Source organism: Myxocyprinus asiaticus, chromosome 33 (assembly GCF_019703515.2).
Source record: "Myxocyprinus asiaticus isolate MX2 ecotype Aquarium Trade chromosome 33, UBuf_Myxa_2, whole genome shotgun sequence".
Classification (NCBI taxonomy): domain Eukaryota; kingdom Metazoa; phylum Chordata; class Actinopteri; order Cypriniformes; family Catostomidae; genus Myxocyprinus; species Myxocyprinus asiaticus.
The window spans coordinates 6025025-6046548 of NC_059376.1; the positions used below are offsets into that span (position 1 = coordinate 6025025).

At 36.7% G+C, this 21524-nt stretch overlaps 1 protein-coding gene across 2 annotated transcripts in view; it reads left to right on the top strand.

Moving 5' to 3' along the window:
* The window catches only part of mtor (mechanistic target of rapamycin kinase), a 317851-nt gene that overhangs the window by 205309 nt on the left and 91018 nt on the right, over nucleotides 1-21524 (top strand). For both annotated transcript variants that reach the window (XM_051670135.1, XM_051670136.1), the window contains exons 35-37: nucleotides 2320-2445; nucleotides 5933-6064; nucleotides 11684-11799. In XM_051670135.1, the coding sequence (XP_051526095.1) occupies nucleotides 2320-2445; nucleotides 5933-6064; nucleotides 11684-11799 (374 nt within the window). The remainder of the gene's footprint in view (nucleotides 1-2319; nucleotides 2446-5932; nucleotides 6065-11683; nucleotides 11800-21524) is intronic.

Consider the following 21524-nt stretch of genomic DNA (forward strand, 5'->3'; position numbering starts at 1 on the left):
GCCGCATATATTCCTCATCAAAAACGTTATGTGACTTTGCCTCAACAAGCCATGTGAATACATAATTGGCTAAGAGAATATCATCTATATTATCGCGTAGCACTAATGTTGCTCTGGTTATTGTGAAATCCCAAAGTCTTTCATCAAAATTGTCTTTCATCAAAATGTTCTACTATTACCTGCCTAAACTGTGACACTTTATCACTTCCAGACATACTGTAAGACATCTGCTGCTGAACACTAGCGAAAAAGTTCATTCGAGTGTTTTGTTGGCATGTTCTAAACATTAAGTAATTTATCACATTTAATAAAAGAGCCACAGTGACTTCAACTTCCATTTTAATTTGAATTTTAAGCCAATTTCCCCAGAAGTGACGATTTTGTTCTCTTATACACATGGAATGGAAATGCTGATTTATTCGGAATTGTTTTTGCGATATTCTGATTTTGCACATGAATTAAATTTGTTACTTGAATGCAAGGTTATTTTAGATTTGCATTTTTAAATTCATTTTTATTTTAATACCGTTTTCAAATTTGTTTTAAATTTCAGTTTAGTTTTAGTTTCATTAATGGCTTGTTAGTTTTAGTTTAGTTTTTATTTTGTGGGCACATTTCTAATTTGTTTTTATATATTTTAGTTTCAGTTTCATTTTTAGTAACTATAGTTTAGGCATCAACAGAACACTTGAGAAACACACTAGATCTTTAAATTTAAGATCAACTGGCAAAATTTTTAACCATCTTATACAGTATATTATACATAAGAATTAGGCCTAATGTTATTTTATTATTGATGTACTATAATGTGCTTATCTATGTTTAGTGTAATGAAATTATTTTCCTAGTAAGATATATACATTGAAATTATTTGATGATATGAGGGAAAAAATGCAACACAGACAGAAGTAAAAGACTGAAAAAATGACACGATTTAATTATGGGACAACTCAGTTTAAGGGATAGTTTACCCAAAAATGAAAATTCTCGTGATTTACTCACCCTCATGCTATCCCAGATGTGTTTGACTTATTTTCTTCTGCAGAACACAAATTAAGATTTTGAAAATAATATTTCAGCTTTATAGGTCCTCACAATGCAAGTGAATGGTGACCAGAACTTAAAGTCCAAAAAGTACATAAAGGCCCAAAAACCATATATGCAATTTATGCAACACATCGAGCCGCCATCTTAAGGGAATCAGCAAAATTGGTAGTTGTGCCCCTGGGCAAAAGTCTACTCATTGTTCTTGGCTAGACTATACTACTGAACTCCAAATAACCAAAGGATTGCCAGTTATAAGTTACATAAAATGTTATATTTTGTTTTTAATATTCATATAAACTTGTCACCCAAACCTCAGACCTTTGGAAGCACAAGGTCAGAGTCTACTGTTTCCTGAGTTGTAGCACAGGCTTCTTCATTATCGTTGGTATTCTTCCTTTCCGCATCTTTAGCCATGAGTATTTTGCACTCCTTGCGAATATTGCTTTGCAAATGCACATTCAGATTTGTGGGATTTTTTTTACTTTTTTACACCACGAGTCATATAATTGGGTGTGATTTGCTTTTACTACTTTCATAATTAAGCTGGAGAGTCCCATACAAGGCTCTGTCATTTCCTACTAGCAATTCATGTCCCTCCCTTGTCTCCAGTATTAGTATCAGCTAACCTCACGTGCATCACATGCCACATCGCCTTCTGTAGGTCTTCACCTACACAGTCACACAGGTCAGATTATTCTGCCATGAATGTTTTCATTTTTATTATTATTTTATTTCTGTTTGTTTTTCAATTACTGTTGTTAGTTTAGTTTGTTTTTTATTTATTTTGCAATATTTGTTTTATTTCAGTTTACCAAAATGTTGTTAAATCAGTTGTTTTCATCTTAGTTTTAGTTTTTGAAAATAACCCTGAGCACATGCTTGCATAAAAATATCAAAACTTCATAGCCATACCCATTGACTTTGCATGTAAAGACAAAGAGACTCAGCAACCTTCAGTGATTTAATCGCTGTCAGTGTGAACGGCCCTTAACCATAACCCAAACTTTTTAGTATGTAGTCAAAAGTTTCTCTTCGCAAAACATCAATACCTCTAAGGCATTATCTTCGAATAGAACCTCTCAACCATACTGTAATACTTTATATAACAACCCATTTTCACAGAGGCAAGCACATCATTCAAAGGGATGTCAGCACACACTCTTAGGCAATTTCCAGTCACTTATGCCAAAATACTGTACGGATTCCAATGTAACCAACCCAAGCTTCAGTGTAGTTCATAAGTGTGTTAAAAAATGTGACATTCTTCTCCAGGGCTGTCAGCGTATTGTGGAGGATTGGCAGAGGATCCTAATGGTGCGCTCTCTGGTCATCAGTCCACATGAGGACATGAGGACTTGGCTGAAGTACGCCAGCCTCTGTGGAAAGAGTGGACGTCTGGTAAGAACATAATCAAGCTCTCTTCCAAAATCTTGTAAGCCGCCTCACTGCCAATCAGTGTCAGCAATTAACTTTTTCATTAAGGGGCAATATTTGCCCCCTGGAAGTAATTTTAGGGGCATTTTTGGTTTTTTACATTTATAAAGCTAATTCTTTTTCTAACCTTATAAGATGACTGTTTGTCATCCTTTTATGTCAAATATTTCAATTTAATCAATTAATTAAATCTGAACAGTACATAATATTTGCAGGGCTGGGTTTTGGCAATGAAGATCTGTCTAAATTAAGTCTATTAATTTTATGACTGAAAATTTAGACATGGCAAATGGGTTAAGAGGTTTTTATCTGAGATTCGATAAACAGAACTTTGGTGATGAGTGTTTCCAGATCTGTTACATAGTTAAAACACAAGATCAGGTTACAACTGATAAGGTTTCAGTTCTCAGAGTTTTACAAACTGTCCCACAGAATAAAAGCTTAGGACCAGACAAAGTTAGTGGTAGAGTTTTAAAAAGTTGTGCTAGTCAGTTGTGACATTATTCATTTTATTTTTCAAACTTCTCTACACCTTCAGAAAGTTCCTGCTGTGTGGAAAAAAAGCTACCATTGTTCCTTTACCAAAGAAAGCTAATGCTAGACAAATTAATGATTTTAGACCCGTCTCGCTTACATCATTGTTAATTAAGTGTTTTGAAAGAATTATTGAGGATTTTATTATGAATTACACTAGTCACAGGTTAGATCAGCTATAGTTTGCATATAGGAGTAGTAGAAGTGTGGAGGATACCACTCTTACGCTTAAATTGTATATACAGTATAAACATAGACATTAAGACATATACCTGTTTATTATTTGTTGACTTCTCTTCAGCATTTAAAACAATTCAACTATATATTTTAGCAGAAAGAATGTTGTCTGATTTCCACATTTCTAAGAGTCTTTTAGGTTGGATTTTAGATTTTTTAACAAAAAGATCTCAAAGGGTAAATGGAGAATATTCTCAGGTGCGAAACATATTTTTTAGAAATAAATGTGGGTAAAACTAAAGATGTGATAATAGATTTCAACAAAAGTGTTAGTACCTGTACCAAAATTATTATTGATGGTAATGAGGTTTAGTTTTTTATTTTTGGTAATTTCGGTGGCACTTTACCCCAGAGCCCTTGTTGATTTCTGACCCTTCTGCCTACATGGGAAGCTGCCTTCGTAGGGAGCATCCTAACCGTCGTGGAACTTCATAAGCAACCAATTTGAAACAGTCTAAATGGGAAGCAAATCTGCGCACCACACAAATAGTGCAATAATTTAATAAGCATAAAATACACATACATTTTTGGGAAAATAATCAATTGTTAAGTTCACTGAATTATTATTTTTTGTTACTTTTCAGTATAAAAATATAAGTATACACATAATCAACATTTCTCTCCACCATCTGCGATTTCATCACAGTAATTCTGGGATTACCTTATCTGTGAAGGATACATGTGATGCTGCCTTAGAATATGTCCAAAGTAGGCAGCATAATTAAGTTGCCTACCTTTTCAACAGCCTTTGCGTCTGAAGCACAATGCCTTAAAATTATGCCTCCGTAGGTAGCTCACTAGGTTTTAGAACCAAGCAACATTCACCACCAAATGCAAAGTTTCATGCTCAGAGTCAGCACTGGAAGTACTCTCATTATGTAAGGCATAACACACCATAGCCTTTCACAGCAACAAGAAGCACAGCTGAATTTCACGAAAGGAAAAACTCAGTAGTGGAAGTTTTAAATATCTTCCAAAATATGCCACAATGTTTAGAACTTGTGTTCAAAACTGATGCTTGAAATGTATACCTATGTTTATGGTTAACCATGTTTTCCCTGTCTTTGTCTTAAAATAACTGTATTTATAAGAAGCTAGATGTAATCTACATTTGAATTATATTTTAGGCATCAAACCAAAGAGGTCTATAATAGCTTGAGTTTTCGATCCGTTAGCATCCTCATTCATCTTAATGTCAGTTGCTCGGCTGAAGCATCCAGTCCCAGAAATACGCAACCTGGATGCTGCCTGAAAATATGAGACCATTTCACAAATGTATTTAAATAAATACATTTGGCACTTCTTAAACATCTTCTATAAGATAATGAAATATTTGTGATCTATATGTTGCTTGGAATTTTTTTTTGTCAGAATACACGGCTACTTTTGAATGGCCATCAATGTAGAGAGATGTTTTTTGCCTCCAGAGTGGTGCGGTAATGGTCGTCGTCATCAGCCAAATTCTGACCCCTTGCCTCAAACACATTAGCTCATGATATCATGACCTTTGACCTGCAGTGCCGATCACAGTAACAGGAAGCCACTGAAGGAACGCGATGGATTATGGGATGAAAGACAGAAAATGAAAGCATTGTTGCTTTGGACTCAGACCCCACTGAGGGGTCAGGCTTATTTTACTGCTGATTTGAACTGTCTATTTACAGAGCTTTAGGTTTCTAACAGACGGCTCTTTGTGACCCAGAAAGCTTCAGGTCACAAGGTCGAGCGTTAGAGATCAGTGTGCAGCCTGTGATCTTCACACAAGCAACTTCATTTATGTGGCTGAATCTTATGAATACTTGTCTTCAGTTAGTCACATTTCAGCAGAAAATCTAAGAAAATCATAAAGAAAATAAAGCCTATTTTAGGACCATTATGATTTTTGCATTTTAACATTATTCTAACAGTAATGCAAATTTTCCCTCCAAATTCTCATTTACTGTAATGCATCCTGATCTTTTACTTTAAGTTTGTTTGTGATTCTCATTATTCTCAATGAAGAGTCTCATTCAATTCTCGTTACTGTATGTGTACTATTATAACTCTTAAAATAAATACTAATTATTAAATTAAATACTTAAATATGTAAATATTTATACTTTTTTTCACCTCACAGTAGTTTTTTTTATTTTATTTTTTTTAATATATAAAGTAATTTGTATTTTGAATATGTGCTTAATTTTCTTCAAGAAAAATATAATTTATTTCTTTTACATTCTTGTGTAATGTGACCCGCCCATGTTCTTGACAGCTTTCATGAGATTTGCCCATTTATTGAGATTCTTAATTGAAGATTTCACAGGCTTAAAACTCCAGAATAAAGTGATTAATATATAGTTGTAGGGTTGTTAATTTAAATCTTTCAGAAACACCCTTTGAAGATCACCAACATAAGACCAAGATTAACAAAGACTAATCTTAACTAACTTTCTAACTAACATATTTGTCACATTTAGCTGGTAACCTTTTACTTGAAAAGTCTTGCAAGACTCGCATTTGACTTTCTTACACTATGTTTATTCCAGTCTTGCATTGCAAAGTTTCACAGGACAAGATTTACCATCTAGACACAACCTAACATATTTGGCAGGTTGCTAAATACAGTAACAAGAGTAATAAAATCCTGAAATTCTTCAAGTTTTCACTAAGATTGAATGTGTAATCTGTGTGTCTTTCTCAGGCACTGGCTCATAAGACCCTTGTTCTCCTGCTGGGTGTGGATCCATCCAAACAGCTTGATCACCCGCTGCCCACTGCCCACCCGCATGTCACCTACGCTTACATGAAGTACATGTGGAAGAGCACCCGAAAGGTAAATGCTCACAAAAGCCTTTGAATGCAAGTCTCACTTGCTGGCCATCTTGGTAACACCCCCATACAGCTCATTCCCATCATGCACTGTAAAGCCCAAAGTATACTTTGGTTTTTACACATATGCAAGTGTTTGCATACAGGGCAAGTAAGTAAATTACTCTTGAGCACTGTACACGTGTGGCCTGATTTTTCTTACCATGCATACTTTGTACGTAGAGTCCGGCATGCGCCTGGAATTATTTGCACTTATTAGTGGGTGGCAACACTCACAGATGTGCACAGAATAGTGAAAGAAGATGATCTAAATGCCGGTGAACAACAGGAAGTTGGAAACAACAACAGTGAATGTGCACATCAGGAGATATCTGCTTTTTTATAACTCGAGTCTGAAGGACTATAAAGACATTTTTATTGGCCTAACTTCTGAAAAGTAATAGTCTAGTATCTCATTGCAGTCATAGCATTCATGCTTCAACTGCTTGTGTATGCACGCGCAGTCAAATAGAGTATAATTTGAATGGCTAGAGCGTTTGACTGTAAGCATATGATGGCATACACGTAAAAACTTAAGTATCCTTTTGGCTGAATGTATAGTGCCTCTCTGCTTGAATGTTTAAAGAAATCACTGAAGAAAAAATACTTTTGTCAAGCTTCCATTTCAGGAACATATCGGTGATTAAATCTGACAGCAATGGCATCATATACAGTATTTTGCTTCTTTAGTTCAAATCAGGCTAAAAGCAACATTTTCAGGTGGGTTCAGCTAATGTGTATGCACATTCTAGAATAGCTACTGTCATAAAGATGAGCCGATGTCTTTGCCATTAACAGTCTGTCTACACGGCACAATGTGCTGAGAAAAAACTAGATCACTCCCATGAAACCAGTTATGTTAAACTTAATTTCAGTGCAATTACCAATAATACTGCATTCATATTTTGTGCATTGAAATTTACACTTGACAGTAAGCATTGATTTTGAATTTGGTATGCAGATGTAAATGATGATATTAACAGCATCATCTGTGTATCTATCACATTTATATAGGGCTAAATTAAAATATTCTGACTAAGTTTGGTCTCCTTTACAGATTCCTTTCATCAGGCTCCTTCTTATTTAAGTATGGTTGTCTCTTGGAATTTATGAAGGCAAACAAAACCAGTTACATTTTCCTGCAGTCAGAGCGAATTAGAGGAGAACAGATTTTACACAGAAGGAAAACTGATAGCTTGGTCCAAAGTAATTATGAAGATATACAATAGTTCTTCCATAGTATCCATAGTTTTAACAATAGTATTTGTAAGACCATGGTGACCACATCATGCATGACTCCTCACTACCAAGATTAGTAACTATGGTTTCTATGAGAGAAGATAATTAACATAATGTAATGAAAAGGAGTAGTCTAAATACCATAGTTAATACAGTTATAGTGTTACAACAGTAAATCAAATCTTTGTAAGGTTTGTGATGTGTGGATTAAAAAGCCTTCTAATTTACAGTTCGTCATGCTCAGTGTTTTCTCCTGTTTCCTTTGTCAGTGCTGTTTAGAATGTGGGGACTGGTTAATATGATTTTAAGCTAGTTTAATCACAGATACATTTGAAGTTTTGCAACAGAATTCTGTGCTGCATTCATACAGGTTTTACTATCCTTTATTATCCTTTACTATACTTCTCACAGTCACTAATTATAATGGTCTGCACTTTGCAGTCTAGACAGTCCACGAATAAACGCACCTGTTCTGCGCTTGTGCCACTCTATCCATTGAGCCATGCTAATAATTGGTGGAGATAGCTCGGTATCATTCTGCGTTTGGAGTGAGCAAAATGCACTTCAAAAAATACGGTTAGGATTACAGAGTTTGACACCTGTGCATTAGACTCAACTAAGCTGTCTGTACTGCAAGTACAGACAGCCCCTACAAGCACCCCCATTTTTACTAGGACTGTCAACTGTTGAAATATTTAATGATGATTAATTGCACAATTTAATTCAGAAGTTAATACGTTCTGTTCCAAATAAAAAATAAAATAAAATAAGGCTATGTCTAATTATTCTTTAATTCATGTGGATGACACTCATAAAGTAGCCTAGATTTATGCATTTTTCCTGAACTTCATCAAAACACCGGAAATGCAAACACGGGAACCTGCAGTAATTGAATAATGCAACAAATTTTTCCATACTTTATGGTTATAATCATGTAAAGAGATGCCTCTGGTCTGCACCAAGTCCTCTGCTGGTGTTCACATTTCTAAGAATGATGATGTTTCTGTTGTTGGTGATATTTCACTTGTCGAGCTTCAGTGACAATTGATTAAAATGGCACCTGATTAAATGCGTTAATGGCGTACATTTTTACGTATTGTACTCTCTGTCTGCTAGATCAAAGCCGACTCATGTTTCTGGTCTCTGGCGTACTAATTTAAAAAAAAAAAAATATTGTTTGTTTTTCAACCATTTAAGTTGTAGCAGCGCTAACAGTAAAATTATTTTGCTATTGTAAAATTGTGCATGCAAAGTTTGCATTCACTTTGCATTAAACCAATGGATTGGTCATTCCTGGGATTAAATCAAAACACAATGTTCATCATAGGCTTCCCTTTGAATCTTCACACTGCAAAAAATCCTTAAAAGTTGGCACAACTGAGATGAAGTAGCTCAGTTTAGCTTGTTCTGGAATGCTGCCATTGTAAAATAATTTTTCATGTTATGTAAGGCGTGTGTCATAAGAATATACAGTGTGTAATATTACGTAATGTAATATGTGTTTAAGAGGTTAGGGCAGAATCATGGGAGATTAACAACTTCCATTTAGTGTGTCAAAGGCAAGCATCTGGATTGAACACGACTGTAATTAGTTTTTGGAAATATGTCCCTGCCAAGCGTATCAGGTGCAAACAAATACCGTTTAAAGGGATAGATCTCCCAAAAATGAAAATTCTGTCATCATTTATTCACCCTGATGTTGTTCTAATCTGAATGACTTTCTTTTTTTTTTTTTAAATACCAAAGGAGAAGCCATATGATAGTTTTGTGTGAGGAACAAACTGAGAATTAAGTCATTATATTCATTGCTTGACATCTTTGTTCACCATTCATGCATTTGTAAAACATTTTACATACAGTGAAAGTGAATGGTGACTAAGGCTGTCAGTCCTTAACATTCTGCATAATAGTTCCCTTCCACAAAAGAAAGTCATACATGTTTGGAATGACATGGTGAGTAAAAGATGACAGAATTTACATTATTGGGTGAACTATTCCTTTAAGATAAGACCAAAGATCACTCTTTTACCAGATATACTCTGTTAGTTTTTCCTTGCATGAAACATCCTTTTTTATAGAAAAATTCAATGTGATGAGGTAAGAAGACTTGTGGAAAGATCGCTTGGCTTCACCTTCAGCTTTCCCAGCTTTGCCTCACTTTCTTTCCCTCCACCTACGTCGTAAAAGGCCTTCACCCTTTGCATAATATAGTTTGTTACTAAAGTGTTATGTCGGCGAGAGATTACGTAAGTGTCAGGCACTGAACATCTCAGACCAGAGCCGGTCCCAATCCACTGCGCAGAATTGTGTTAAAATTCCTGGCATTCGCATGTGAATCCGTCATACTTGCTGTATTATTGCTTTGTGTCATTCAAAGCCTTCAAGATGAGAACACAATATGCAGACTTACTCACACATCTTGTACTGCGGTCAGGTTTTGTAACGCATGGTCTCCAAATGTCTTCCCATGTGAGTTTTTTTTTTTTTAGAAAAGATTTGGTAATGTCATTATTTATTTAACAGATGCCTCACATACCTGCTAAATTATGATGTGACTGTATATGATTGAGGATTGCAAATGGTCACATATTCTCAAACCAAAATGAAAAATCACCAACTAAATGGTAATTTATCTGCTCACAATTGGGATGTGCAAAACCAGATCTTTTTTTAAATCGACTAGTTGGTAGATTGTCAGAATGTCTATGCAACAATCAAAATGATGATTATTTACCCACCTTACTGTATGTCGTTCCAAACCTGTATGACTTTATTTCTTCTGCAGAACACAAAGAAATATTTAAAATGTTGCAATGCCTGATGCAATGGCAGTTGATAGTCACTCACTTTAAAGCTTAAAAATGCACCCAAAAGAGTCATAACAGTATACCAAGTCTTCTAAAGGCAAACAAAAATTTAGTTGTTTTACTGCCATAGCTGTCCTGTTTGCCTTTGTTAGTGCATGAGGGAAGCTTGTTTCCAGTGGCACACACTTAAACCTTGCGATAGCAAAAACATTGAAGTTCTCAAACGAACAACAGAAGTTTTCATGCGAAAAAATCCTTTACCCTATATTGTGTAAATGATCATGTCTGTCCGTCACTAACTGTTTAACTTCGCCACTTCCTGTGGAGTTTTTTTTTTCTGCGACCAACCGACCAGTCAAAACTTGGTCGACCAAGACTCTTCATATCGACAAACGTTTGGTTGACTATTAGGGGGCAGCTCTAGTTCATACAATATAAAAATCATTATGTCTATGGAGAGTCCTCATAAGGATAGCCACACCAACGTGTGTGTGTGTGTGGACACAAGGTTCTGTTCCATGCTCTGTCCCACATTGTTTTACGATTTCAGTTTAACATTGTTTCATCTCTCATATTTGCCAGGTTCTATACATTTTGTTTAAAGCCTTACAAAACCATTTCCTGGTCATATTGTGCACGATTCATTTGTGCACATTATTCCAAATAAAAAAAAAGAATGTTTGTCATTTTTATTCAAATGCAATAGCTTGCTCTGCCTCACACCTACATTCGCCTACAGTCCGTTCACTGTCCATCTGTTGCATGTTGAACAACACTGTATAGATCTAGTAAAGGTGCAGTCACACTGTACTTCAAGCTCCATTCACTTCCATTCAGTCACATCTAAATGTGGGAGAGCCTATCTATGGTACCAAGGGGAGCCTACAAGGTTAGCAAAGCAATGCATAATGTGGTGGTCCTATAGACATTTCTTGGGTGGTACATCCTGCATGTACAAAGGCAAGTTCTTGTGTGAGCAATGGAAGTTTTTGTGTAAACAGCAGAAGTCTCTGCGTGAACAATGGAAGTCCCTGCAGGTTACAATGCAAGATCTCACACAAATAATGCAAGTTCTCACAGGAAGCGGCTCAAGTTCTCACACGAACACAGAGCCTTTGTGAATGAGCTTCTCTCATGCACTTTCTCTCAGCGCACAGGTTGAGCTAGCTAGTACACTAGTTAACCTTACTAATTGACTGTCTGTTGTTGGAGGACTAATCCTGATCCAACCCTACTCACAATTTCAGTGATGAAATGGTGATTCAGAGGGAAAACTTCTACATAAAACAATCGTCTTTTTATGTCCCTCGAAAAAAGGTTGTTGGAGTGAGTGGTTTAGTGGCTGAAGCTTGTGGCTGGCAACTGCAAGGTTGCTGGTTCGAGCATGAGCCAGCACCTATGTACCCTTAGGTTGCTCCAGTGATGCCAGTGTCATAACTGTTGTAATGGAGTAACTGTAATGGAAGTTGTTTTGTCTTCTAAATGACTATTTAATAAAAGCATGACACATTCAGCCATTTCTTCTGTGTCTCTCTTAGATCGATGCATTTCAGCACATGCAGCACTTTGTGCAGGGAATGCAGCAGCAAGCACAACATGCCATCGCAGCTGAAGACCAGCAGCACAAACAAGAGCTGCACAAACTAATGGCACGGTCAGTAGAGCACACCTACACACACCCACATTGCCTTACACCCACAAACTCTGGCTACACTCATGGCTTGCTGACTTTGTAGCTCTGAAGAAAGTTTTTTTCTGACTTGTTGGATCCTTATTTCCCGTTGCTGTAACCATTAACTCAGCAGGGAGTCCCGATGATCAAGTGATTGATGACCTACCACTAGCAGACATTAATGCACACTTCATCTCTCAACTACTGGCTGGCGATTTTGTAAATGAAGCTCATTGAAAATCAGTGGGCTAGAGTGGTGCTGCATTAAGCCAATGACTCTCATAAGCATAAGTATATTCAGCACAAAAAATAATAAATATATAAAATAATTATTTTGTAATATATGGAACTATACATTTTTTTATCAATATCTTTCTGTATTAAATTAATTGTAAAAATATTTATAGTCAGCATTTCTTTCGACATTCTAGAATTGCCTTCTCCATAAAGAATGAATGCCATGCTGCGTTAGATTTTTGCCAAAACAAGATATCTTAGTGTTGTTGCCTACCTTTTGGGACAGCCTTCATTTTAGGAGTGTGCCTATCATGCCTTAAAATGCAACATCTAGGTAGACAGCTCACTGTATCATTTCATTTCATTTGTGTAGCACTTCTCCCAATACATGTTGTTCCAAAGCAGGTTTACAAAGAATAGTACTTTACAAACCCCCCAGTGAGCAAGCAAGCCACATACACACATTCAGTGACTTTATCGCTTGATGTCGCCAGTCTCTGTAATGTGAAGTCACTCGTGGGCGTTTCTACTGCTGTCGCTCTAATGTTATTGTGGGACTGCACGTCTGGCCATGTCTTTTGAAAATCTGATCACTGATGAGGCATTTTGCCAGTAAAACAAAGATATCACTCTAATTTGACAAGGGTTAAATATTCTTGTCTTTAAAAATGCATATTCTGTGGGGGGTGTTTTTATTTAACCTGCAGCAGTGCTCAATGGATCTTATCATTAGTAAGATGCTATCAATGTACAAATCAAACTCACTTAGACTGCCGACATATTCTTTACCAGGAATCGTCATCATACTTCGTATTTTGCCACATTTTATCAACTGAGTCAGTAGAGAAGAGACAGGATATTCAAACAGATTCAAACCTCATTTACTGCATGAGCACCATAGCTCGATATGACTGTAGCACATGCAGCAACCGCAAGGCCATGGACCCATTTTATAATACCTTTTATCATTGTGCGTGAGTGCGTGTGTGTGTGTGTGTGTGTTTTTGTGTATGTGGGCGGGTTTAGGTGGTTTACGAGGACTTTGTTTTAGGTTACAAACTGGTAATTACAAGGGTATTATGCTATAAATGTGGTTTATGAGGACATTTCTAGTGTCCCCATAATTCAAATCACTTAACATACTAAATTATTATTTAATTTTTTATGTAAAAATGCAGAACGTTTTTTGTGAGGGTTAGGTTTAGGGGTAGGGTTAGGGGATAGAATCTATAGTTTGTACAGATAAAAACCATTATGTCTATGGAGAATCCTCATAAACCACAAATACCAACATGTGTGCGTGTGTGCGTGGGCGGGTTTGGGTGGTTTACGAGGACTTTTTTTTTAGGTTAAAAACTGGTAATTACCAGTTTTTACATTACATTTCTAATGTCCCCATTATTCAAATCACTTAACATACTAAATTATGTTTTTTTTGAAAATGTAAAAATGCAGAAAGTTTTTTTGTGAGGGTTAGGTTTAGGGTTAGGGGATAGAATCTATAGTTTGTACTAGGGCTGCCCCTACCAAAGATTTTCCTAGTCGACTAGTAGTCGTTAGTTTAAGCCATTAGTCGACTAGTTGTTGCACATTTATGATATTAATCTAATTACTTAAATATATATATTTTTTGGGGGTATCAGAACATGGTTTGAGTTCCAGGGCTGAGAAAGAATGTTATAAGTAACATTGCTAACACTGTTCTAACATTACAGAGAAATACTAAACCGTAATAATGAGCGAGCCGCAGCGACACTGGCAAAAGCGGTAATGATTCTGAATATGTCGGAAAAACCAGCAAGGAGACTTTCTGAACATTTTGTTAATTTATAGAGAGAAATGCACATTAAGTTAAACATGCAGTAAGCGAGGTACTAATTTAGCTTCCCCACTCCCCAGAAACACTTGGATAAGCCTAATAGCACATATTTATCTAGGTTATCTAACGTTAGAGCGAGCGGCCATGCTAAGTGGCTAACTTTAGGCTACCTACATGTTTCAAATGATAAGCCATGTTTGAGGTCGATGAATGATAGGCGAACATTTGCCTGCAGAGTTTGCATGTCACCTTGGGGTCATCCTTTACCCTCTCATAATGATCCTACACTTTGGATTGTGTAAATGATCATGTCTTTCCGTCACTAACTGTGTAACTTCGCCACTTCCTGTGGAGTTTTTTTTTCTGCGACCAACCGACCAATCAAAACATGGTCGACCAAGACTCTTCATATCGACTAACGTTTGGTTGACTATTAGGGGGCAGCTCTAGTTCATACAGTATAAAAATCATTATGTCTATGGAGAGTCCTCATAAGGATAGCCACACCAACGTGTGTGTGTGTGTGTGTGTGTGTGTGTGTGTGTGTGTGTGTGTGTGTGTGTGTGTGGACACAAGGTTCTGTTCCATGCTCTGTTCCACATTGTTTTACGATTTCAGTTTAACATTGTTTCATCTCTCATATTTGCCAGGTTCTATACATTTTGTTTAAAGCCTTACAAAACCATTTCCTGGTCATATTGTGCACGATTCATTTGTGCACATTATTCCAAATGAAAAAAAGAATGTTTGTCATTTTTATTCAAATGCAATAACTTGCTCTGCCTCACACCTATATTTGCCTACAGTCCGTTCACTGTCCATCTGTTGCATGTTGAACAACACTGTATAGATCTAGTAAAGGTGCAGTCACGCTGTACTTCAAGCTCCATTCACTTCCATTCAGTCACATCTAAATGCGGGAGAGCCTATCTATGGTACCAAGGGGAGCCTACAAGGTTAGCAAAGCAATGCATAATGTGGTGGTCCTATAGACATTTCTTGGGTGGTACATCCTGCATGGAGACAAGAGGCCATTTTTTTTAAACAGATGTCTATGTAGGAGATGTAGCTTGAGAGAATTTTTTACATGTTTTATACTGAACAATCCTTTTGGAATTAACTGTGTGCAGCATTTACTACAGTAAAATAACTGTTTTATAAGAGAAGACACTGGCAATTTTGTGACAGGATGTTTTCCATTTATGGCTCTCCCCATTCATTTGTATGGTATCCGCAAACGTGACTTAATGACGTAACACGCTAGTTGATTGTTACACTCTCTCCTATGGTAAAAACACGGAGGTTGTGATTTCAGTGTAGAAGATCTCTGGTGGGAGACGGGAAATGAAAGCTAGATATTTTGACTAATAGAAGATTGAAACGTCACACACTGACCTAATAGCTTGATTCAAAGAATACATATATCAATGTGATTTTTTTTTTTATTGTTGCTGGAAAGTGAGTAGATGGTATATTTTAACTTTCTGAATATAATATAAAAGTAATCATTAAAAAAAATAACATATTAAGTCTAGTGTGACTTAAAGAAACCTCCATAAATAGATTTTTTTTTTTTTTAATTTAGCAGTCCACTTGGAAACAGAGTTGTGTTTACAAGGTACCAGATTAATACGAGCAAAATAATGAATGAAAAAAATCACTGGATTTGCCAAAGTTTGCCAGGTTAGTGACACCAAATCTTTGAAAGATAGAGTTTTGTTTGAGGCACTTTGTAGCAGGTAAACAAGCAGATATCCACAAGCAAAACTGCATATTCCGCTTTTTTTCTTAGTTGTGTCTGGGAATATTCTGTAGGCTACTTATTTTCTGTTCTGTGCTGTACATACAGAGTCACTACACTTTTTCCGCTATTTTTCAGTGTGTTTTTTGTGCTGTTTTTTTATAGAGACTGACACAGCATTGTTTAAATGCATTATTTCTTTGCAGGTTTATTGTGATGTATTATATCTCAGATAACCCACCCCTAAACAACATGTATAAACTAGGGCTGTCAACGGATAAATATTTTTAATCAAATTAATTACATCATTTGTTGATTAAATAACCAAATTAATCACATTTAATTGCATATTATTGATAATTTTGTATATAATAATATTATAAATTATTTTAAATATGATATATAATAAATAGTATAATTCTGATAATTCAGATACATTACATCATACACATGTTGTAGCAGCAGACAAGTTCAGCATTTCTACTATCCAAAAAGTGGCCTAAAAGTCAAAATATTGTTTGTTTTATTTCCATATCATTGAACATAACCCTATTTTTGGCCTTCTTCCATCTGAGCTATTTTTAATTGTTGGTCTATGTGCACGTGACAGACGGATGCTTTTTGTTCACTTTGTGTCGCTTTTTACTAGTTTTCAGTGTCTATAGTCATAAGCACTGTGTTTTTAGGACACTGTCAATTGAATGTAGTTTGAAACATTGAAAAACTAATCTCGAGAGCCCTGCATTCAGTTGTGACAACTGAGTGACAACTGTAAAGGTGGTACATCTAGCTTGAATTGGTCCAGTGGTAGGCGTATGTATCGGAGCCATAATTAATTGTGTTAAAGTTTTAATGCATTATTTTTCATATAATTACGGTAATCGCACTAAATTAACGTGTTAAATTGACACCCCTAGTATAAACTACAACTAAACTATAAGCTACACTTGTTTCTGAAAGACAACAGGCAAAGCTATTCCTCAAACCTCATGTCCTGCATGAGCACCATGTCACAATGTGCAAGTGCAGCAACTAGGGTTGTCAAGATTATGAAATTTGGCTGATGCTTAATAGTCGTACAAATAATTGTGATTATGACGATTAATTGTCATACAAATTGTCATGCTGCTTTATGTGTGTGTTTCACAAACAAGTCATTTATTCACACTGAACTTGTCAATCATACAGTATAATATATGATTATTATCATTCATATAATAAGATAGGGATATATGTTTCCCTTTAAGGCTTTAAATAATTGTAAAATATTGCACAGGGTTAGAATGACAAGAAAAATATTATTTTAAATATTAAAATATTTCCAAATACTTAAAATATGTCTCTCATTTTGGTGAAGATTTATCATATATCATATATCATGCCATATATACAGTGTCATAAATATACATAATAGTGAAAAGAATTCTTCACTGTCATTATTTTAAGGCTATTTTAAGGAAGATCTTTGAGATTCTGTGTGTATTTGAAAAGATGTTTCTTCATTTTATCATCTTCACAGACATACAGTAAGTGGGCGTCTCCTCTGTGTCACTGGGTGTCAGTAACAAGGTGTGAATGAGAACATTTTCTCATTTAATGTGAAACCGGGAGGCTTTGCGTTCACTATTAAAATGCTTGCTTATATTTTTGTGGCAGTTTGTCGCGAACCAGCACAGACAGTGTGTACATCACAGCGTTTTAGAAGTATTTAATCTTCATGTACTCTTCAGGAGCTGCCATAAGTGTGGTCCTTTGTGCGGAGATGGTCTGAGTTTATTTGGAGTGCTCACATAATGCAGTAACTGGAAGATGAAACACAAAAATGAAGCATTTATGACATTTCTATATTTTTTACAAATGCCCTTATATGGAGAGTAAAATGTGATTGTAATTTGAAGTGCACAGTTATCAAATCAAATCACTTTATTGTCACATAGCCATATACACAAGTGCAATGGTGTGTGAAATTCTTGGGTGCAGTTCCGAGCAACATAGCAGTCATGACAGTGATGAGACATATACCAATTTACAATAAACATCAGATTACACAACACAGTTTATATATCTAATATACACATAATTACACAACACAATATTATTGTATATATACAATAATAATATACAATGTACAGTATACAATACACACAATATAGAATACACATACACACAATATAGAATACACATTATACAATAAAATATTATATATAATATATACAGTATGTTGTTTTGTGCTGTATTGACATTCAGTTGATAGTCAGTTGCCAGTATTGTTAAGAGAGAATATAATTTATGACAGTTCAGTGAGAGATAATAAGATTAATAAAGTGCAGTGCTGATGTATATTGATATTGAGAGATCAAGAGTTCAGAAGTCTGATTGCTTGGGGGAAGAAGCTGTCATGGAGTTGGCTGGTGCGGGTCCTGATGCTGCGATACCACCTGCCTGATGGTAGCAGTGAGAGCTGCCCATGGCTCGGGTGGCTGGAGTCTCTGATGATCCTCCGAGCTTTTATCACACACCGCCTGGTATATATGTCCTGGAGGGAGGGAAGCTCACCTCCGATGATGTGTCTGGCAGTTCGCACCACCCTTTGCAGGGCTTTGCGGTTGAGGGTGGTGCTGTTGCCATACCAGGCAGTGATGCAGCCAGTCAGGATGCTCCCTACAGTGCTGGTGTAGAACCGTGTGAGGATGTGGTGGTTCATTCCAAACTTCCTCAGCCGTCTCAGGAAGAGGAGGCGCTGGTGAGCCCTCTTCACAATGGCCACATTGTGGACCGACCATGTGAGTTCCTCTGTGATGTGGACACCGAGAAACTTGAAGCTGCTGACTCTCTCCACCGGTGCTCCATTGATGGTGATGGGGCTGTGTTCTCTGTCTTTTCCACCACAAGCTCCTTGGTCTTGCTAACGTTGAGGGAGAGGTTGTGCTCCTGACACCAGCATGTCAGAGTGTGCACCTCCTCTCTGTAGGCTGATTCATCATTGTCAGTGATCAGACCTACCACCGTCGTATCATCAGCAAACTTAATGATGGCATTGGATGACGTGTGTACAGGGAATACAGGAATGGGCTAAGAACACAGCCCTGCGGGTTCCAGTATTGAGGATCAGTGATGAGATGTTGCTGCCCATTCTAACCACCTGGCGTCTGCTTGACAGGAAATCCAGGATCTAGCTGCACAGTGAGATGTTTAAGCCCAGAGCCTGGAGTTTCACATCAAGCTTGGAGGGCACTATGGTGTTGAATGCTGAGCTGTAGTCTACAAACAGCGTTCTCACATATGTGTTCCTTTTTTCCAGGTGGGAGAGAGCAGTGTGTAGTGTAGATGCAATGGCATCATCAGTGGAGTGGTTGTTGCGGTATGCAAACTGCCATATTGTGCACTTCATAATGCACCACACATTCTCAATTGGAGATGGTCAGGACCGCAGGCAGGCCAATCTGTCTCCCACACTCTCTGCTTATTCAGCCAGTATGTAGTTTGAAGTTGTCCTGCTGAAAATGCTGGGACGTCCCTGGAAAATACGGTGCTGGATGGCAGTATATGCTGCTCCAAAATCTGTACATATCTGTCTGCATTAATGGTGCCCTCACAGATGTGCGAGTTACCCATGCCATGGGCATTGACACACCCCTAGCCCATATAGACACTGGAGGGTCTCAAAATTGTTCTCAAGCCTCAAATGATCCTTGATCTTGAAGGACTTGGCTGTTTTTGGAGTCTCCTTATATACTATGACACGATTGCCTCACCTGTTTATCATCTCCTGTTTCACATTGCCTTGTTATTTTAACTTGTCAAGTTGTTATTAGTCTTAAATTGCCCGTCCCAACTTTTTTCGAGTATGTTGCAATCATCTGATTTGAAATTACCGTACATTAAAAAAAACAATGAAATTCAAAAGGTAAAACATAATATAATGTTTAGTTGTAGTGCTTTCAATATAGCAAAGGGTGAACATTTTAGCATTTTTCATACTGTCCCCACTTTTTCGGAAGTGGGGTTGTACATCTGTACACCAACTTTCATTGATGTAAAAGCATGTTCCACCGCCTCTCGTTTTCCCCGTTAACTCCGCAATGCGATCCGCTCTGAACAGCTGAAAGCCTGGCAGATGTAACGCACTGTCCGGAATGGCTTCACTCAGCCAGGTTTCTGTGAAGCACAAGGCAGCAGAGTTTGAAAAGTCCTTGTTTGTACGGGTGAGGAGATGTAGTTCGTCTGTTTTCTGTTTGAATGTTGCACTTTTGGAGCTTGACCAGCGCGCTGGCTCGCTTCCCTCGCTTGTGTCTCATAGCGCGCCTGAACAACACAGCTGCGTCTCCGACTAAAATGTCCAGCAAAATGTCCGAATAGTCAAAAACTGTGAAAAGATTGTCTGGTATGTGCTGCCAAATTTTAAACACAGGACAAACAAACAAAAACAACAAAATTGGAGAGCTCCACACCAAGGCTGCCATCTGTGGCACCGTCTTGTATTATACTGTATAGTCACAGTTATATTAAATAATTGCGATTAGATCAGGCGATTATGTAATATCATGACAGGCCTTGCACTAAGTGCTAAGCCACTACTCCGACCCATCTATAATGTTCTTTTAGCATCTTTTGACAATGTGAATGTAACCTTATGTATTAACAACACAATGTTCTTTTCCATGTACTGTTCCACATGGTTTTACAATTTCTGTTAAACATTGTTTCCTTTCTCATATTGGCCAGTTCCCACAACATTTTGTTTAAAGCCCTACAAAATGGTTGTGTTTATTTGCTCGGTGACTCTTCCAGGCCCCGGTGCTGTGAGGGAACACTCGTGTTGTGAGGGAAGCAGTCAGTGGGTCCCCAGATGCTTTTCTCTTCCCCAAGCTTTTCAACATGCTCCGACCTTTTAAAGAGAGCAAACATCTTATCAGTAAATCACATCCTTATTCCATTTAAAGCGGCAGTTCACTCAAAACTAATAATTCTGTTGCTAATAATTCTGCACCTCATGTTGTTCCAAACCCATATGATTGGCTTGCTTCCATGGAACCCAAAAAGTGCATTTCGTCGTGTTTTTTATATAATGAAAGTAAATAGGAGCTAGGGCTGTCAAGCTCCAAAATAACAGTAAAAGCACCAATAAAGTATCATAAATGTAGCCCATACTTATGCTATATTTCAAGTCTTCTCATGGATTTGTGTGAGGAACCAGTGTTGGGTGTAATCTGATTACAAAGTAATTACACTACTTTTGACTGAAAAGTTATTATTTTACAGGAACACATTACATTTTAAGTTCTTGTAGATTACAGTTACTAACTTTCAATGAAGTTAATTATTTTTAAGTACATTTACTTGGATTACGCATACTGTATTTCTAAATAATGTTATTTTGATTATTTATGTAAAATACATTTAAAATACATTTAAAACATGTTCATGTTGTAAGACGTTTGAAGTGTTTCAAACGTTTTGAAACCCTTATTCTTTATTGTGATTTTTGTTTTCTTCACATTTTAGAATAATAGTAAAGTCATCAAATCTATGGAATAACATAAACGGAACTATGGGAATTATGTTGTGACTAAACAAAATCCAAAATAAATCAAAACTGTTATATTTTAGCATCTTCAAAGTAGTCACCCTTTACCTAGAATTTGCAGACATGTACTCTTGACATTTTCTCAACCAGCTTCTTTAGGTATCACCCTGGGATGCTTTTTAAACAGTACTGAAGGAGTTCCCATCTATGTTGGGCACTTATTGGTTGCTTTTCTTTATTGTTTGGTCCAAGTCATCAATTTTAAAACTTTTTTTTTTTTTTAAATACAATTTTAGTTTTATAATGAAATAAATTAATATGGTGGCACAATTATATTTTTGTCAACAAAAATAATTTCAAACATTTAAGCATACACCTTCAGA